Raw genomic sequence first — 21,071 nt, 5'->3', positions numbered from 1 at the left:
TGGTTCTTTGAAAAAATCAGCAGGATTTAACCACAGTCTGCAAACTTTTCAGCTGATGCAGCAATCTGACCAAAACCAAAGGAGGTCTGTTCACTCTGCGCTTCTGTGGAAAATGACTGACAAATGTCCGGCTCACCGGCAGCAAAAGAAATAAAAAGAACTGCGAGTGATGTGCTGATTACACTAGAAGTCAGTTTCTTACTCATTCTGTTAGCTCAGCAGAAGTAAAACTCATAAAGACTGAAAATTGCATGTTTTCCTTCACACCTCAGTCACCGTGAGGACTCCACTGTGCTTTTGTGCTTTACCTTTATATTGTGGTGACAGAAGATAAATAATTTGTTGTTGCAAAGTAGAAATATCCTTTTTTGTATTTGTGATATTTTAGTAGCCGATGAGCAGGTTGTCTGACAAGCCTTAAAACTCAGACTGCAAAATTTGATAAGCTGGCTTCAGTTAAATTAAAAATCTATTTGAGAAGGACAAGTTAGAGTTGATTAGGAGTTCTCTTTAATTTTAAGTTAAATGCCCTTTATTTTTTAAAAAAAAAAAAAAAAGCTAAAAAACAATAAAATAACGTCCCCATAAATTGCTTTTTTGTCAGTATTTAAAATGTTAAAAGAAGCATTCCCCAACTCTGTGAATGGTATTCATGGCCGTTGATCAATTGTCAGTGATCAATGGTTGTTAATCAAGGGTCATAACAATTTGCATATTAATGATCAAGAAACTGACCTCTCAGCCCACCAGTGGTGCTACTTTCAGTGATTATGCAAATTTATTGGTTGGGGAAACCTGCAGTCGGCTGAGACTGAAGAAGTCACTTGGATGTTTCTCCCACTGAAAACGCTGCGTCCAGATAGAACTCTGGTACCAGCCCTGAACGATCAGTGCAGCGACTCATTGATCTCTACTGAAGCGTCGTCATGGTGGCCAAATTGTAACCACATGCACACCTGAAACCTCATCACACATCCACAACAATTAAAATCTAAACACAACAGAACTGAAGTAATAACCACAACATGATTACAGATTAGAAGCTAAATGTTTACAGTCCCGTGAGTCTTTGTGCTTAGTATCAATGTTTGTATTTTTGGCCATGTACTCCTCAATATGTGACCAAAAATCCAAATAGCTTAGTATCAGAAAGTTACATTTGAAAAGCAGAATATATATTGGGTTAAATGCACCAGTTTATGTTCAGTAAGAACATTGCTTGTATTTATAGTGTACAGGAAGTGAATACACCAGGGTGTTTCCAGGAGTTTTTACAATAAGGTTGCACAACAGTTCCATTAAAGTGCTGCTTTAACGGATTGTCACATCCCTTTACGACATCGGTATGCCATCGCCTGATGGAGCAACTTTTCTTCTGGTTCTAGTGAGAAATGGAAAGATATATTTTTTAGCGTTACTTATGTTCCCAGCTCACTTGTAAGCCCTTTACCACCAACCTGGGACCAACCTGGCATCTTGACACTGATGACACCAAAGCTGAACTGAGTTTGCACTAGTGCTGGGCTGGATCAATCTGACTATCGATAACAATGCTGGTATTGGTATCCAATCGATACTATTGCGACAGGATCGCTGCTTTATTTTTATCCTCTAAGTTCAGTATGTAGCTGAGCATAATGACCCTGAATTCTGTTAAATAACATGCACTATGAAAAATGTCTGAACCCTTTGCTCTTAGTCTTATGACTAAAATAAGACAAAAGTTGTAATTAAGCACCAGATAAAAGAATGAATGTATAAATCAAGCAGTTTACCTACTGGACATTTCACCTAAGTAAATCTGTCTTATTTCTTTTTTCTGGCTTAAATTAAAAAAGCAGTGTGGAGGTGGTGCTGCTGCATTTCCTCTACAGCTCAGTGGAAATGCACACCAGAACTCATCTGCATCATCAAGGGAATCCAAACATATCTGGGCCCCGTGGGATTATATATGATTTTCCTCTCAGCTCCAGACCGCTTATGCTCAGATCGAGCCTCCACAGCTCTGGAGCTGTGAGGCGATACAGATCATTTAGCGAGGGGGGGACTGCAGCCTTCGGGGTAGAGGAGGTCGCATAATCGGCCTAAAAACTTTTATTTTGAATGATCTGGAGTTCATCCTCTTATGCCAAAAAGAAATTCTAAAATATTCAGAATTTCTATATCAGATAGTGTTCCTGGCTGTGTGACGGAGGCTTTCAAACAGGATTTATACCTTTATGTCTGGATATAACAGAGTGGTTTGGAATTTTACGGAAGCTAAACAAAAAAACCCTCAAAAACGTCTGCACGACTTCTGAGAATTTTCAAATGCAGGTTGTTGGTTGACTTTGACTCATGACCTCAGTATTTCTAATCTCCTGGTACCCGTCAGCAGTAAATCACTGTCACCACGTAGTGAGATTTTGATGACTTGGTGGTTTAGTGGCACGAAAAACACTGCCGACTTTCAACTCATTCAACTTCCTCTATTTCCTGTCTGTTGACGCTGCTCATCATGAAGATTGGCTGATTTCCTTTCTAGGGACACTTTAACCGGCCAAGGCCAGAGATACTGTACCAGGAAGTGCCTGATCAGCAAAGCTTGTTATCTGACCCATGCCTGCCATTCTGTGCCTTCCAGCAGGTCAAAAGACCAATAGGAAATAATTTAGACCCAATATTCTGCTTTCATGTGAAGAAATAAAACTAAAAAGAGCCATCATGACTTAATAAATGATTTTGGGGGAACAAAGGATTAGCTGGGCAAGCACAGGAGAACTGTGCTATTACCTCTGCTGTTTGGAGCACCCTCTTTTAGTTATAATTTTAAGGTTTTACATATCAGGACATAAAGAAATCATTTGTTCCTTTCCAAGTCTTAAAGTTAGATTAAAATCAGATAACAACAACAGTGTTTCATTATTTATTTAACAGAAATTACCCAAAATAACCCGAATGAAGAAACAGTGTGTGAAAAACTAAGTAACCCTTAGTTTTGCTTAATAGATTTAAGTAGAAGTAGTTTTAACAGTTTGCTGGTCTGGAGCATTCAGGTGTGTCTTAACCCAACACCAAGGAGGGAAGACATCATTCATTCTTCAGTGAGAAACATTATTCACAAGAAAAAAGACATTCAAGACAGCCACCAGGAATAGATGTCCCAGAAAATTCATCTCAAGGTCAGACTGCGCAACACTCAGAGAAACTGCAAAAAGCTCAGGAGCTACATATCAGGCTCTACAGGCCTCAGTTAGCATGCTAAACATTAAAGTTAATGACAGCACAGTTAGAAAGAGACTGGACAAGTGTGGCTTGTTTGGAAGGGTTGGCAGGAGAAAGCCTCTACTCTTTAAAAAACAGAACATCACTCCCAAGCTTAGGTTTACAAAACTGCATCTGAATAAACCACAAAGACTTCTGGATCAGTGTCCTTTGTACACATGAGACCAAAGCAGAGATGTTTGGACACCTGTCAGCATGGTGATGGAGGCGTGATGATTTGAGTTTATGAGTGTGGACCCTGAACTCCATTGTATACCAAAGTAGCGTCAAAAATTAGGTCATCTGTTAGTACAGAGAGTCCTGTGAAAGCTTTCTTTAAAGTTAGCTAACATTAATAGCTGAGCAACTAAAATCATGAACATTAAACATGAAATGTGGCAATTAAGACTTCTTGCTATACGACAGATGTACTGCTAACATTACCATTATCTGTTTACAGTTTGATTTGACTGAGTTCACAGTTTAGTTTGGTTTAGCATCCAAAACCAGCTGAGTCAACTCCCTTTTGTACATAATGGCACAGTGCCCCAATTTTACTTTGTGGCCAACATTTAACAGAATAAAGGCTGTTTTATGCTCCCACCAAAGGGAGGGAGCCTGCAACAGTGTTGGTTTGTCTGTCTGTCTGTTAGCAAGCTAGCATCCAGTTTTCAAGATATCATGTTAAAAATTTTCCATGATGGTGGACACCAATAACAGCTCAAGCTGATTTAATTTTGGTGAAATTTAAAGTCAAGTTCACATCAAATCTGAAAATCAGTAAAAACTTTATATTACCCACCATTTTTATGGATCGTCTTCAAAATTCACAACAATATACTAGGCCTTGAGGGACATGAGTACCTTGGTTGGCTAAGCATTTGAACTTGACCATCATTGTTAAAGCTCACCATGAGTACAATGATGCCATAATAGGCTGACGTCATCATACTGTAATAAAAATATCATGAAACGATGCTCTCTGCATCGATGCGTTCTTGTTTAAGAAAACATGCAGATGGGAAGGTGAATTTTCTCAGATCAGACAAAGATGATAATAACATGTGTAGAACGTCTCAAATCTTGAGCTCAGAAGCAAAGAATCAAACCTTCTCACATCAGCTGCACATTTTAAACTTGCATGAACTTGTGAACCACTTTTAACCTGGTACATGGAGCGCTGCGAGGTGTTCTGGATATTGCTGAATGCAGTTAAAGGCTTCTTTGACAAACAGCTGGAACAGAGAGGCACCAGGGAACACCAGAGGGATGTGACACTGATAGTAAATCCATTCTCGTTTCCTCTTATCTGTCATGCTTTTCTCATCTGTTTGGCTGTTTTCCGGCTGACTCGAGGCATTTTTCGTCTCAGGCCACTCTCCTTTTCTGTCTGATTCATGTTTGGATCACCGAAGAGTCCGCAGTGAATGGTGTTGTTAGCAGTAATTGTTCCCGATCTTTCTCATGTCTTTCATTGTTTTTTGTGTGCGTGTGTTTTTTTTTGCTCTTGTCTCTCATTTCCAGCTCACAGTGCTGATCGGAGGCATTTACTGAGGTTGAGGTCACTGGGACACAGGGACATCCGTGCCCCCCCCCCATAGATTGTGCCAAAGGTTTTGAAACAGTGAAAGTGCATTACTATTGCAGCTAGTGGGGCTATCAATCAAAATGTGTCACAAGATCAACTTTTTTTTTTACCTATTGTTGGCCCCTCAAGAAATGCTTGTGCTCAGCTAATTTAGTTTAAACAATCTGTTTCGTAGCATCCCATTTTTAATGTTATTAAGAACCTATTTAAATTTAAAAACATATTAAAAATAAACCAAATCTTGTAAAAGACTGTAAATTGATTCACTCCACTGACTCCCCCTGTTTCCTAACATGGACATTTTCAACCTTAATTCATTTTTTAATTAGTAAACATGAACATGGACCCAAGTCAGTACATATGAGACAGAACAGATGAAAGACTTCATTGTTACAAACACAAAGGTTGGACATTCATGCCCAAAAACACGAATCAGTCGATTAGAGGCTGAATATTTCTTGAACTCCCCAATAAAAGTGTAAATGTGATGCATTAAGACACATAAACAAATTTGGAGTAAATAATATATAAATTTATGCATACAATGAAAACAGAATAACTCATAAAATCAGAAATCATATAACTATTGAACTCATTCAACTTCATTAGTGCTTAAATTTAAATTTAATTTAATATTTACTGTCCCTAATCATGGAGTTTTGAGTCTCCCGTTAATAAAATCGCTGACATTTAATTGTTAAAAGTTTACATTTTTTACACTAAGATGGAGTTTTCACCCTGCTTTCTTTCGAATGACCAACAGGCTGCAAACAAAGACTGTACGTGAAAAATGCTCATGGCCACCATGACATCACCCACAGTCTCAGCATTTTGTTTTTGTCTTAGCTTTTCAAATCCAGGTGTCAGGAGTGATCCGACCGTGACACTGTGTGTAAATCTTTAAGGCGACTCAGCCTTGCTTCCCTTCTTTGTCCTTCTGATTGCTAATGGGAATCGCTGCACTGTACATGCTGCAAGCCGAGAACTCCATGTCACTTATGGCCCAATGATGGGAACCATAACTGGCTTCTCAGTCATATACAGTAGGACGATGACCAAAATGCTCAGCTTGAAACTTTAATGGTAGACTAATGGGTGCTGCCAAAGCGGCTGCGTTCATCTTTGATATACAGTCTATGGTTTTTACCAGGATACCAGATGAAACAGCAAAATAGTGCAACTTGTAAACATGAGGGAAACTTAAAAAGCTTCTGACTCGTGGTTAGATTCTTTTAGCAGTTTGGAACATCTGTCAGAATAAAGTCTGCCGCTGGAAAGTCAGTGAGCAAGGCAGTAAACTGTGGTAAACCACTCGCTTCCTGCTATTGTTCTGTCTGACCCTTGACCCTGTCTCCAGTGACAGTCACCTTGCTGTGTCTGTTTATCGAGCCTGGCTGGATTAAAACAGGAAAGAAACACCGCTTTTGCATTTGTTCACGGTTGTCATTCGAAGCAGACGGGGAATTGTGTCAGCTCACGAGGAAATCCGTCCAAATCACACCGCTACACTGGAACGAGCAGGAGGGGAAATCCGCTTGAAGCTCTGGGTTGGGAGAGGAGACGAATTCTCACAATCTCACTGCTGCTCTTCTGAGACACACCTTGCAGGATGAATATCATTAATCACCATCTATTACAAATATTTAGTAGCATTAGTTAGAGGTCATTCAAAACATTCTGCTTTAGAGAATTAAAAACAATATAACTGCATTTTAACACTGCAAGAGCACATATTTTAATGGAGAGAAGTCATTTTTGAGAGATCCCAGTGTGTCAGAGTAAATGAAGCACTGTCATATCCCATTTGAGATCTCAAACTATCAAAATATTTAGCCGATAATTTCAGGAGTACACTAGTCTGTAGATACATCTGTGACTTTGCGCCCTAGTTCTGTTCTGTCCTTTGTACAACTTCAAATTACAAGAAGAACAATTAGTCTACTCTGGGGCTTTTATTTTGAAATACAACTGCACTGTCTTTGCCGTTCCTCTGTCAGACTTCCTGACCGCAATGCAAATTTTGATTGGCCACCAGGGGGCGGTTGCTCTGGCTCCAAAAAGACTAGACTGTATAGAAATCTATGGGAAAACGCCTCTTATCTCCCTCACTCTTTGACATCAGGAAACACGTTTGGGCTTGGTCACTTGGTTTCAGGTCATAGTGAATAAAACATCTCATTAATTTTTTTTTTTTCCAGTTTAAGAGTCATAGAAGAGGATCTGCTCCAGGATATGCTTTCTTATTAATAATTTGTCTGTCACAAGTGGTTAGCCAATGAGCAGAGAGTTTACAGAGTCAGATCCACACCTCGCTTGTCACATCTGATTGGTAAATAGAAAGATGGCAATGGTGAACACGCTCAGACTGAGGCATTATTAAGTGTCTGTGGAAGAGGTATTGATTCAAGAAGCTTAAACACACCTGTCTTCACTCCAGTAAATAAACACACACTCACCACACAGAGAGTGCAGAGGAGAGAGAGCACCGGTCAGGTTGATCCAGAGTGCGAGTCACAGGCTGGCAAGGCTGAAGATACAGAAAATAAGTAAAAATGCAGTTACTCTGCTGGTTAGTGCTGCATGGTCTGAGATCCAACATCAGGGTTTGTCCTGGGTCAAAACAGGCTTTTAGGGGTGACTACACATGCGAGCAAGATGAGCCTGTGTTACCTGGAGTAACACAAGTCAGTGAATTTCCTTTTGCTTTGCTTGTCTGAAATCTCTTTTCTTTAAATATAGTTTTATATATATTGCCACTAATATTGTTTCTATTTCATTGTTAATCATTTTAATCTTAATTTCAGTTTAGTTTTAGTTATTTTACAGCGTGAATTAGATTTTTTTTTATTTGTGTTTTTTTGGTTTGAATGTTTTTTAGGTTCTATTGAGTTTTTTTTTTTTAAGTTTCATTGCAAGTTTTAGTTTTTGTGTTTTTAACGTGTGTGTGTGGTATTTTTAGGGACAAGATTAAAGAAGTTTTGAGCAGATGTTACTACACTTCCTGTTATACATCCAAGTGAACAAATGAGCCAAAGTTTTATAAGCGTTGCCGTGTTGACAAATCTGACCTCACTGACTGAAACTGAATACATTTCCTGCTTATTTTTATTATTTCCTTAGTTATTTGTCTAAGCTGATAGTATCATTTCAGTTACTTTATAGAGTACTTTGTATGTTTATAAACAAGTTATTTTTAACACCTACTTTTAGTTTGTAGTTTAGTTTTAGTTAATGATAATAATAACCTTGGATAAGAGTATATTAGGATTTCACTATTTCAGTTTCAGTAACCGGAGATCAGACCACCAAGGCCTCACTGCAACCTACAACCCCTCCTGTGGGTGGAGGGTCCACAGACCTGGCTCCTAGGTGGGACCCCTGTCAGTGCAAAGTTATCTCTGCCATTAGGGTCTTATGAATCACACTTGGTCTCCCATATGGAAAAGAAATAGTAAAAACTTACAAAAGACTTGCATAAGATGTGGCCTACTTCATATAGTGAGTCATATAAGGCTTGTATGATTTACTCATGAAAGTGGCCACTTTCTCATTACTTTCATATATTGTTTTAGTAAGTATCCAAAACATACAAGTTTCATTATATAATTTTTCAAGGGATCTTATATGTGTTTTCACTCTTGTATGCTTTTCATACAAGTTTCACACAAGACAGATGCAAACTTTATAAGATTTATATATATCTTTTCCATATGGTCTGGCTCGTCACTAAGAGCCATTTTGCCTTGGGAAAGGCAAATCCTCCGTAAAAACATACCCCCAGAGGATCTCTAGGGCACACAGTGGCAATTCACTTCCTCCAGCTCTTCTTGGGGAGAGGGGGTGACCAGGGAGAGGGATGTCTGGGTATGTCTGTGCAGACAGAAAATGGAAAATTTCACTACATACTGTCCAGCTTTTTGATATCTTTAACTAAAGTAAAGTTCTGTTTTGATGTTTATCTCATGGCTGTTTGTGAATCTGTGGTCTGAAGTCATCACAGTTGATTTCCATGGGTGTGTTTGTGTGCGACTATATTGCTCATTCTCTTGTGAATAAAACAAGTGTCTCTGCTGTTACTGGGGGAGTGGTAGGAGGTGATGACCTTCCTACTGGGAGGTTCCTATTCTACCACTTTGTGTGTTTTTTCCTCTTTCTTTCTCTTCCTAGATTAGGGAGGAAAGACGTGACACAAGTAGTCGCTGCAGCCTCTCTGCCTCGCTGCACGCTGAGCTCAGAGTTCATTCGTTTGCTGTTGTTTGTTGGTCATTTCCCACATAACAGCGTCCCAAGTGAGCCTGCTGTTAATTGTTGGTTGGATCAACCCTGTGTATTTTTTTGGATTTTTTTTTTCACTAAGTACTTACATTTTTCCAGCGTTTCCACGTCTTTAAGCAGCAGGTTACTTCAGCTTTCCCAATCATTATCTGAGGAATACTTGGCTATTGTGTTCTAATCGTTTTGTTTTTCCTGCATAGAGGATGTTGCTATCTGTATTTTTTCCTGTAGTTAGTAGTTCAGGTTTTATTTGAAGTTCAGCGCTGACACGGGAGCAGGAAACGAGTTTAGTTACAACTCTCTGGACATATTCTTTATATTATTTTTAACTGATTTTTGTTTTGCTTACTGAGGAGGATTAGTAGGTTTGTTTTTGTATCTGGATGTGAGACTTTGAGCCATGCTGCTGCTGCTGCCACTGCTCTGCTTGCTACCTTCAGTGAAACAACAGGTAACACACCTCCAACTACACCACCACGCTGAGGTCATGTACCACCTACTGTCTTTGAATCATGGATGTAAATGTCAAAAATGTAACTGCGTGGTTAACACCTCTCTCCATTACTCCTTTTTAAGATGTTTTTTTAAAATTTATTTTTAAAACCTTTAATGAATCAGCACCACTGCACATATCTGAGATTCTGACACTCTCTCAAGGCCACTGAGGTCAGCTGAAAACCAGTGGAGATCGACGTTTTTAGCTATTCGCCCCCAAACTGTGGGATGATCTCCCTCCCCATGTTAGGATGGCCCCTCATTACCTGTTTTAAAACCACATTTTAAAACTGATTTTTATTCCTTGGCTTTGAATTTAGAATGAGAGTGGTGTGTCCTTACCTTCTTGTTTATTTTTTTATTGATTTGTTGTGGCGTGTTTTGGCGCTTTGTACAGCACTCTTGTTTTTAAAGAGTGCTCTGTGAATAAAATTAGGTTGGATTGAATAAGTCTGAAGAAGCTTGAGCAGAATTTATGATGGAAAAAATGAATCATTTTGAATCTGAAAATTGCAGAACACAGAAAAATGAACATTATGGATCACTGTAACATGCTTTTTTTTTTTTTTTTTAGATGAGCTTAACAGTGAAATGTTTCCATGATGTAAACACTATGATTACATGCTTACTGCACTATTTGATCACAAATAAAACTCAATACAACTGTTTTGAAATTTAGTATCAGTTAGCATTCAATGCGTAATTGTTTTTTAATGACAATAAAGCAGTATATTAGTGTATTTCTATTACTTTATGCAGGCATGAGTAACTATACTTTCTCTAATTCAGTATCACCACTGATGAACTTAACCTGAGACTGTCAGAGATGTTAAAGCTTTGTTGTTGTGATATGAAGGTGAATTGAAAAAACAACCCAAACAGCTTAGCTGTAAACATAAACGACAAACATTAAACAGCTCAGTGTGACAAACTACGCATGGGACTGTGTATACAGTAAAGTCAATCATTTGCTACTGCAAACCTGGAACTTCCACATCATAGACATATCTGCATGATACAAATGAGTAAAGCTGCAACTGAGACCCAGAGTTTTTTAAAACAGAGTTGCATCAGCGTAACAGGGCTAAACAATTTCAGAAACTCAAAATATTTAACCTTGAAATTACAAAGTGAGGCCATTTGTCAGGTTGTGCTCTCCTACAACTTTTCTCAGATTTTTATAAGCACATGTTTTCTTAATATCACAGCCTTTGATTTTGTAGTAATTTTCCTTTAATAATCTCTACTTTGTAATGTTTTTGCTGAAAGACCTGGAGCAGCGAGTCAGGTTGATTCTTTATTGCGTAAAAGTGATTGAAAACAATAATTAATCACATTAAAAACAGTTTGGTATATCTGTCTGTACATACACTGTACTTGTGTACCAACACAAACAAAGCTGTTAAAAAAGGTATTCCTGTGATATATTTAGGCCCTAAACCAGCTTAGTAAGAAGTGATAGCGCTTTGGAAAGTTGGAAAGTTCATTATAATTAGATATTCCAAATATTAAAGGTATTGTATTTTCAAGTAGTTCATGAACTCAGACAAGATATCCTGAGTTTAAAGCTGCATGAGGCAGAAATCTACAGACAAACAAACAAATAAAAACTGTAATTTGAACACGGAAAACTGCCCTCCAGCTCTCATCACTCTGTTTTAAGCCCTTAACAGCAGACAAGCATCTGCACCTGCTTCAGAAGCCAGGCTCTTTTCTGGCCTCATACAGGACTTAAACCCCATTCTGTTAAGTGTAGGCAGCTGCTTCATCCCTTGCAATGCCATTTTTTACTTCTGGTCTGGTCTGAAAAGCCTGTGATTGGTCAAAGTCTTCCATCACAAAACTAAATGTAAACAAAGAACAAAAAGCAGATACGAGGAAAACTGTGTTTTCTTACTACACACTGCAGAGTGTCTCTGCAGAAAGACCTGAGGAACATGCTGAAGGAGATGTATTTCTCTTGTTCTGGACATTTATGTTTTGTGCAAAATGTATCACTGCCACCGTGAAAAATACGTTTGATGTTAGTGGAACTTCATGCTTCTATTGCCACTGCTTCTTGCCACCACCACCACCAGACCACCTGAAAAGTGATAATGTAAATGATCACTGAATTCTATATAACTACCCCTATCTCATGTTGCCCAGCCAACATTATCAAATTTATTACTAAACCTCTAAAACCTCTAAACCTTTAAAATAAATATGTTGGGCAAGTGTAATTTAAACTGGGTCACTAGTTTTGCATTCATGCCAATAATGTTGCTGGATAAAACATCAGAGGGATTTTTACAGTTACTACAGTTCATTATGAGATTGTAAATAATACTGTGGCACTGTGTGCAGTTGTTGAAATATTTCAGTTACACTTACACTTTTACGTTTTTAAAATCCATTCCCAAACAGTCTCTCAGTTGTTTGTTTATAGAACGGATCCATTGAGCAATATCTGGCCGGTATTGAAGCAACAAAGGATGCATTGGTCTGACTTTTGGTTCCTCCTATGGGTTAAACACCCAAAAAAATGTCTCTGTGTTAAAGAGCCACATCCTGCAGACTCCATAACATTTAGTCCACTGTCTGTAAGTAAGAAAACTCTGCTGACGTTGCTGTATCATCACCAGGGCTGTTTTAATAACGTTCACAGTGCAGGCCATCAAACAGCAGACTGAATTTGTTGTGTGAAAATGATGAAGTGCTCCAGAACTTAACCAAACAGCAATTATGAGTTGGAGTCATACACAGTTTCAGTAATCGGAGGCAGAATGTACTTTCAAGTTTTTACTTCACTTAAATAAGTTAAAACATCCATTCACCACTACACGGTCTCCGCTTTTATCATGAACGTGCCGCAGAACAGGTCAGCTTCTGATCAGTAGGTTGGTGGTTCAATTCCTGGTTGCTACAGTCTACTAAGGCATCCAAAAGACTTAGATGCTTGTGCGTTCATTGTGTTGTCGGTCCCTCTGTGTTAGCCCTGTGTCAGATTGGTGACGGTGGGATAGGGTCCAGCACCCCCGCGACCCTGACATGGATAAGCAGAGATGGATGTATGAGTATAGAGTATAATCCCAGCTGTAGAGTTTGAGAGCCTTTGTCTAAATAAGTTTAAAAAATTGTCAACCTTCTGCAACTTTTCATAGTTTTCTAAAAGAACTGCTGTTAATGTGAAAACTCTTATATATGTATGTAAGGGTTTGAGGTTATTTTAATTTGCTGGTAATTATTCCTTATTTTTTCTTGGCAGTCGTCATTGTCAGTTATTTTAGTAAAAACAAGATGAAATGATACCAGCACTCTGTAATTTAATCAAACACACATCAAGTCTTAAAATGCATTTAAAGAATGCAGTTTGGTTTGCACTGTAAAAACGGGTTCTGCAATTACTACTGTTGTATTATTACTACTGTAATGATACAACTACTCTTACCATCGATCTTACCAACAGCTGTGCCACACCTGTTATTATCTTTATTCTGCTTGATACTGATACCTGTAGTAGTGATTGTTAGTTATAAATATCAGTTGTGGGAATATCAGAAGATGTCTTATCACAAATTGTTGCTCGTTAAAAACAGAGATGTATTAGAATACAATCTGCAGGGGTCTGTCCATATTGTTGTGAAATGTGGACAGAGAGTGGTATAAGACTGTAAACAGCTCCTCTCCTTCCTCAGACTCCTCCTCCTGGTCGATGTGATATCCTGCAGAGGTTGGAGGTACAAACAGACTGCACTTCCTGTGCTGCTGCCATCACTGCAAGCTGCCCCCGCGGCTTAAGCAGCACTGGCATCACCAACTGCAGGTACAGGTCAAGCTTCATACCCACAGTTAACATGAAGTGAAGACTGGAACAGCTTACCTATAGCAATGCCTTTATGTGTGTTATGTTGTACACCTGTATGTCTTTTGCATATTGTTTCATGTGACCCTCCTCTAGGATCACTGTTGTAAACGAACAGTTCTGCCAAAATCTGACATGTTTACATCTTTTTTATGCCAGTGTACCTTAACATGCACCTTCCCTGTTAAATAAATAATGACAGCAACATAATTCCACCTTTATTAATCATACAAAGCTTAGATTCAAGGACGTCTCATGAATGCTAACTGTGAGATTTGCAGTAGTAATTAGTAGTGCTGGCAGCAGTGGTATGATTAAGGCAGTTTGTTTACCTCGAGTCTCGCTGTGCTGCAGTTATGTGGTGAACATCGGCAGCGGGGAGCTGCAGCTGGAGGGATGTCAGCACATCTGTGTGAAGAACGTCATGCAGCCAAAGTGCTGCCAACAGCACTGGGGACCGCTGTGTCTCTGTAAGACACACATACACACACACACACACACACACACACACACACACAAAGTACATATGATGAACTATCATTTGTGCCATAATTTTGATCACATTTAAACCCAGACTTCCTGCTTTAGTCTGCAGCAGTGTTTAATGGATCGTACAACTTCTCTACAAAATGGATCAAATGAGCACCACCTACCTCAGTCAGAGACATTATCAGATGTGTAGGTGATCAAGATCTACAAATAATATAAAAACTAAAAGATCAGAAAGCAACAAATGTGCTGCAAATAAGAAAAAGGATGTTTTGAGTTTGTATGGTTGCTGCCTTGGCGAGGTTTCCTTGTAAAATAGATTTGATCTTTGTGGGACTTCCTGGTTCAATAAAAGTAATAATAATAAAATTAAAGAGAGTAATGCAGAAAATCATTACTCTTATGAATTCATAACTTTGCACAAGTCTAAAAAGGAAACATCTAAACATTAAAGGTTATCCTGTGAACTGAACTCTGATACTGGTGAAGAACAGGTAGAAATAACTTTAATAACCAGCTTTAAATGATGCATTTAAACATAAATGATTTCAAAATACTGATTCATTTTCTAATCTGCGTTCTGGTTAATAGAGTTCAACAAAGACTGAGCAGCTGACTGGATCAAACATAAAAATATTTATAGGTTTTGATGGTTGACTGTAGTAACAGTCAACCGAAATACAGTATATTCCCTCAGCAGAGGACACAATGCTTTTAGCTAATTTGAAACTCAAACTAGAAATAACTTTATTGATTTAAGCAGGTTAAAAAAAATGCACATTTATGACACTGACTCCACCTTCTCTACCTCTGCTCCTTGCATGTTCACCTTTCCATCTGCCTCCCTTTCACACACATAAATTCATTCTTGCTTCTGTCGACTTTAATTTCTGTTTTTGGAGGATTCTTAAATGTTCCCCTGACAAAAAAACAAAAGAAAACAATATTATAATAATTTTTTAAACACCAAACAGACAAACTAATAAAACAATAGGGAAACGAAACATTTCAAACAATAAAAACTAAACTTAAACAAGCGCTAGGAGTCACTACAAAAAGAAAATGATATAAAACAATAAATAATAAGAAGGCAGGGCTGTACCTTTATATCATAGTTCTGATTGGTCGTTTGACTGATTGTTACTCCTCTCCACCAATCACATAACGCTATGGTCCCAGTGTGTAATTTATCTGTTACAGGTAGAAAAAGATAAAGTCGTGAATGTGTTTTTCTGGAAAATTGAGTTGTATGTAAGCTGTACTGTGTTTGTACGAGAAGAACTAAGTGATAACGTCTGTTGTTTAGGACAATGTTTAACGGTCATCAACATAAAGGCACTTTTAGCTAGTTTTGAGATCTTCTGAGCAAAGCTAGCGTTAGCCCAGCTAATTAATGTGGGTTTGCCGTTTACTGCCCATATTTTACTGTGACACTGTTACCAGTACACCATTAATGACAACGTATGTATCGCATTTCATAGTCTAGTAAGTAAACGTCATATATATTTATACTTGACAAAAATCTTAATCATAGACAGAGGCGGAGCCAGACATTTGAAACACCCGGGGCTTAGCCCTAAAGGGTAGTATGCATGTGGGATTTTTTTTTTTTTTTTTGGGGGGGGTGTTTAGAAATGACTGAAAGATTAATAGGCTCTGTTTTGAGTTTTGTTCAAAAAAGAATGACTTCATATAGGGAAAAATATATATCACATATGCAGGACACCTTAAACTAGCTTTTTAATTAAGCAGCAAGGCAGAACAAAGCCGGGGCTGTATCAAGACACAGGGACTAAACCCCAATTCAACCAGACCCAGAACTGATCCGGAATTAAAACAGGACTACAACAGTTCAAAATCAGGACTACTTAGGATTTAACCAAGACAGAACCAGAATCAGAACTAGATGATAGTAGCACTAAAAATCATCATAGACCTGCACTACACTTATTTTTTAATTCTACCAAAGTACACTATTTAGATTGAGAAAAGTTTATATAATTATTTAGCCTTGTTGTGCAAACAAGCCTGCATAACTTAATAAATGTAGAATTTGAAAAATAGCAAACCTAAAAAGAAACACCAGGTACGAGATACATGAGTACCTATGATACGCTGATACTTTTGGTAAACAACCATTTGACTAACATGTGTGTCTCACCTGCTCTTGTTCCATCTCTGTTCTGTCCTCATTCTCCATCTCCCTCTCTGTTCCTCTCTCTCCCTCTTTGTGCTGACAATCATCAAATATACAGTTGAAACCAGATATTTACATACTCTTCAGATCAAAACACAAACACTTTTTTAATTGTAACATCAAATCAGACTAAATGTTTATTTTTTTAGATTGATAAATATAAAAAACATATTTGTTAACTTTAAGAGTAAAGAGAGAAACTATCTGTAGTTCTTAATTGTAAATGGCACCAAATTGTATTCAAAATTGAGCCACAGTTCTTTTCCTGGTGTTTTGGTTGACATCTCTTGATGTTCCCATGTCACAGAAACAGGCTCTGTGTTTTGCCTTATATATGCATCCACAGCTGTGCCACCAATTTACTCACATGGACTCTACTAACCTACCAGAAGCTTCTTCAGCTCAGAATGGAATCGTCTGGAGTTTTCTTATTAATTAACAATAAACTTAGTGTATATGTACTCCTAAATTTGATGAAAGTGATAAAAAATAGACAGCTCTGTCTCTCTTCATTCTGACATTTAACTAATTCAAAAGATATTTCAATATTTATTTATCCAAAACAAAACAAGTTTACTCTAAATTGATGTTGTACAGTAAAAAAATGTTCTTGTGTTTTCCATAAAGTGTATGTAAAGTTTTTTCTTTGAAAGAAGCTCCTTATGTCCATTCTTGTATATCAGTGCATTACTGAAACCGATTTATTTAGCCGTGGAGGGTAACAACTGAAAATATGAAATAAACACACATGTAAGCTAAGACTCTCTAAAGAAACAGCATTGTTGTTGTTTGGCTTTTAATTTCGCCATTTGTTGATTCACTTGAAGAGCAAGTAACGTAATATGGGTCAAGTGATCAGTTTGATATCAATCTTTCGTGATACACCGTCACTGGTCGAACTTCAGTTCTCCTCTGTCTGCCTGGCTCTGTTTCTCCAACAGCGCACTCGTAGGCAGCAGCTGCCCCGCCCCGCTTAGTGCCTGAGCTCGGATCATACCAATATTAGGGGGGATTTACGCACAGTCGTAAATTCCCACAGTGTGCACTATGTGCTTCGAATATTGTGTGTACTTTTTTGCTTTATACAGTTGTCAGCCAGGCATCTAACTATGAAAAAATTACACCCCAAAAGACCCCGGGCTTCTGACAAAACAACCCGGGCTTAAGCCCAGTAAGCCACCCCCCCTCCGCCACTGATCATAGAAGACAATGCCACAGATTATTTCGATTGTTATATTTGGCTCCCAAAAAATCTGCATGACTCTGTTGACACTGTTTCATATGCTTATATTTTGGTTTAAAGGATAAACTTATAGTTTTCCTCGTTATCTACCTCCTCATTAATTTAGACTGCTCTTAACACTCCATTCCCGGAAATCTTTATTGATCTTGGCTCTGTGTGATGTCAGGAAGAGCAGCTATAACTAATATGGTCAAGCCAGGTATGCACAGTGTTGCCAACTCCTCAGTATTGAAAATTGATATTGGTTGTCCTAAAAGTCGCTAGAAGTCGCTAAATGACGTCATCGCCTAATTTGCATAATGTAATTGTAACATACGTTGTTGGAGAGAGAAATAACATCGTGGAAGAGACATAAAGTGAGGAAAAACGTCCTAAATGCATTTAGAGTTTATTTAGAACTACAAATTAAATTCTTTTAGCAATTAAATTTCTTTTTTTTTTTAATGTCACAATTCCAACCCTGCTCCTGTGTGACCGGCAAATGTGTCGTCATAAATAAGTCTCCAATAACACCAGAAAAAGTAGCCAGATTTCTCGCTAGTCGCTTTTTAGAAAAAAAGTCGCTAAGAGGGTCTGAAAACGCTAAGTTGGCTACACTGGGTATGCACAGTTCTGTTTGTGAGCACAGAAGCTCCACCCACCTGTCAGTAAAAACATCTGTTTACGAAGAATTAAGTTTAATGGAGGAGGAGCTAAAACAGCTTGTGCATTAAGACCAATAGCTGTGAGTCATGCAAATGTGCTCCTGAGCCTGTAACCTGAGATAAACAATACAATGTTAGAACTGGATGTAATAGGTGCACTTTATGGAAGGACTAGGGCTGCACATGCACCCAATTTTGTTAACACCATGGACGTATAACTGATGTTATCCCACCATAACCTGAGAGTGCTCCAAAGAGCTTCTTGTAATGTCAGCCGTGTTTGGCTTTCACAGTCTTTAAGTGCCCCCTTGAATGTTCATTGGGTTTGAGGTCAGTCGACTGTGGGGTGAAGGCCATGACTGTCAGCAGTCCTTGGATTTCTTTGTCCTGGGAAAGCTTTGAGGTGGTTTTGTGCTCATTATCCTGCTCCAGTAAAAAACAAAAAAACAAAACCCAACAACAAACAAACCCCCAGAAAGTTTCAACCAGAGAGTGGAGCGTGTCTCTGAAGGAATATGTCTCTGTTGCTTCTCTTTGGGTCAGTTGATTTGCTGGAGGTCATCTGCATATGTACAAGTAATCACTGTGAGTTAAATGCTCAGTCTTCAGATACCTTATGGTCATCAGATACTGCATGGTCATCTCATGAACATATCAGTCCCACCCACTCACCTGCTGTGTTTATAAGGAAAACCCAATCCTAAGAAGGTTTGTGTAAATGGGGAGGAGCTAAGACATCATGTTTTAGACAGAGAATGAATCCATTAATAAAAAGATAACATATGCTTTGTTCACCCCAAGAGTTGGGAAATGATGCTGTCACAGCAGCCATATCATCATACCACTTACGTAACTTAACTAACTTACATAAACACATCACCTGTTTGCTTGTCTATTGCAAATAACCAAAGTGCAGAAAGGTAAAAAACTTCAAAAAATACAAAAATAAATAGCCTAATAAATAAACATAAATTTGGAGCTGGAAACAAGTGGATTTAGGATTACTCAGTGGAAGGGTAGAAGATGAAAATTCATACATTTATTATTTTTTATAGACATAATTAAAACATCCAGCAGAAATAAAAAAGGCCTTTCTCTTCTGCTCTATTAACTATCAGGTTTTTCTAAGCCTACTTCAACTGGTGATCAGATGATCAACAGAGATGAAGCATTTCCATCACGTCACCTGCTTGCTTGTTTAAATGTGGTTATGTCCTGTTGGCATTTCTAATTGAATAATAAGTTTGATTGTAGTAACACTTTGTGTGTAAGTTCACACAAGTAAGTACAACTCATCCACTTCTTGCACCGCCTTAATTCTCTCTTTGCTGAGGATAACAGTGTGTCTTCTGACATTTTCCATCTTTCACAGAGCTACTTAGTAATAAAGTTCTGTTGGAAACTTTTAAATATTCAGATACATTTTCAACTCATGAAAGCAGGACATTAGCTGGTGACGCATGGCTGTGTTATGTTTTTTTTTATCTCTGTGTAATTTGTGATTCAACACATCACTTTTCTCGCAGTCTGGCATGCCTGAAACCCACACTGCGCATAGTGCACAGTTTAGTCACAGATTACCTCTAAGATAGACATCATCAGGTTATCTTACACAGTTTGCCAAATCTTTATATGAATTCAAACTGGATAAATGTTCAATGCACAAATTGAATAAACAGCTCTGATTTTTTCTAATCACACATTTTTCACTTGTTGTGTGTCTGCAGCCTGCCCCAGCTGGTCTGGGAAGACCTGCAACAATAATGGGGTCTGTCAGGATGGAGACCTGGGCAACGGAACCTGCATCTGTAATGTTGGTATCCCTTCTCTCTTTTTTATGTATTTATAGAGATGCTATTCATTATTAACTTTTATGTGAAAACCTGTCCTGGTTTCTTCTTTCTTTTCTTTTCTTTCCTGGTTTCAAGGAAGAAAAAAGTACTCATTAACTGTGTTTCCATCCCCAAAGTACCAAAAACTATTTCAGACTGAAGAACCATTGTCAGTGAGATAAACACTTGTTTCCACTGTAGTGAAACATCAGGCTGCTGTTGTTTTTGCATGCATAACTTTATAAAAAATGTAGCAATCAAGTTACATCTGAGCATTGCATGTTGGCTGGTTCACACGCACTGTGACTGGGTGATTAATCCAGTTGGAATTTAAATTTAATTTCAGTTACAACTGATACTGACTACCTTGACTGACTGAAGTCAAGGTAGTCAGTATCAGTGGAAGCTAAAATCGCATCGAATCACAGGAACAATTTTGCAGTAAAATAATTTCAGGACTACTTTCAAAGGGGGAGAGGAGAGTTCTGTGAATTCTGTGAATTCGGTAAGGTAAGGTAAACGGTAAGGCAGGCAGGTAGACAATCCGAATTTAAATCAAAGTCACAGGGAGAATGCAGCTGAGCTGCAGGAAAGACATCACACAGAGAGGTTCCTGGGAAAGGAGACAAGAGGAAGAGGGAGAGAGAGAAGAGGCTGTGCTAGAAGCATGGCATCATGCCAATGATTACTTTTTTGCATTCATTTTTGCTATGAAGTTCTTGCTTTTTACTTTTTATGAATCTACTCCTCAGATTGTTTAAACTTGGAGAAGACAAGCATGTAGACTTCAGTTTTAAAACTCAACATCCTAGCAGAAGTAAGATGAAGAGCAGATGAACAAATGCAAAAGACATGAAGAAAAATCAAAGTCTGAAATGGATCAAAGTTGCAGTGTATTCGGCCAGTTAAGTCCAGAGAGATTTCATATCAGAGAAAGAGAGACAGAGAGATACATATGAAGAGAGGGAGAGAAAACAACATGACTGGTTAATCAGAGAAGTGTTGCCTTCTGATTATTGTACAGTTACTTTCTAATAAAGATCTTCGCACCTTTGTAAAGCATTTTCAGCTATAGAGCAGGCTGTGCTGTTTTGTTTGCACCATTTGTCACAAACACCTGCAGCTCAGATGCACTGAAAGCTTAAAGTAAACTCATTCTCTTAAATAGATTCCCACATGTAACTGTCTGTATAACTAATTTGAACCATCTTTGCAGTTGGT

At 38.2% G+C, this 21,071-nt stretch overlaps 1 protein-coding gene across 3 annotated transcripts in view; it reads left to right on the top strand.

Annotated features, from left to right (window-relative positions):
* Positions 1–9,012: 9,012 nt before the first annotated feature.
* Positions 9,013–21,071, top strand: part of stab1 (stabilin 1) — a 156,122-nt gene continuing 144,063 nt past the window's right edge. For all 3 annotated transcript variants that reach the window (XM_084929096.1, XM_084929097.1, XM_084929094.1), the window contains exons 1-4: positions 9,013–9,557; positions 13,279–13,406; positions 13,800–13,915; positions 19,746–19,831. In XM_084929096.1, the coding sequence (XP_084785222.1) occupies positions 9,507–9,557; positions 13,279–13,406; positions 13,800–13,915; positions 19,746–19,831 (381 nt within the window). In that variant the 5' untranslated portion in view covers positions 9,013–9,506. The remainder of the gene's footprint in view (positions 9,558–13,278; positions 13,407–13,799; positions 13,916–19,745; positions 19,832–21,071) is intronic.

This window comes from Perissodus microlepis, chromosome 5 (assembly GCF_051167445.1).
Source record: "Perissodus microlepis isolate ML-2025 ecotype Zambia chromosome 5, ASM5116744v1, whole genome shotgun sequence".
NCBI classification, from domain to species: Eukaryota; Metazoa; Chordata; class Actinopteri; order Cichliformes; family Cichlidae; genus Perissodus; species Perissodus microlepis.
This window is presented reverse-complemented; position numbering and strand designations above follow the sequence as displayed.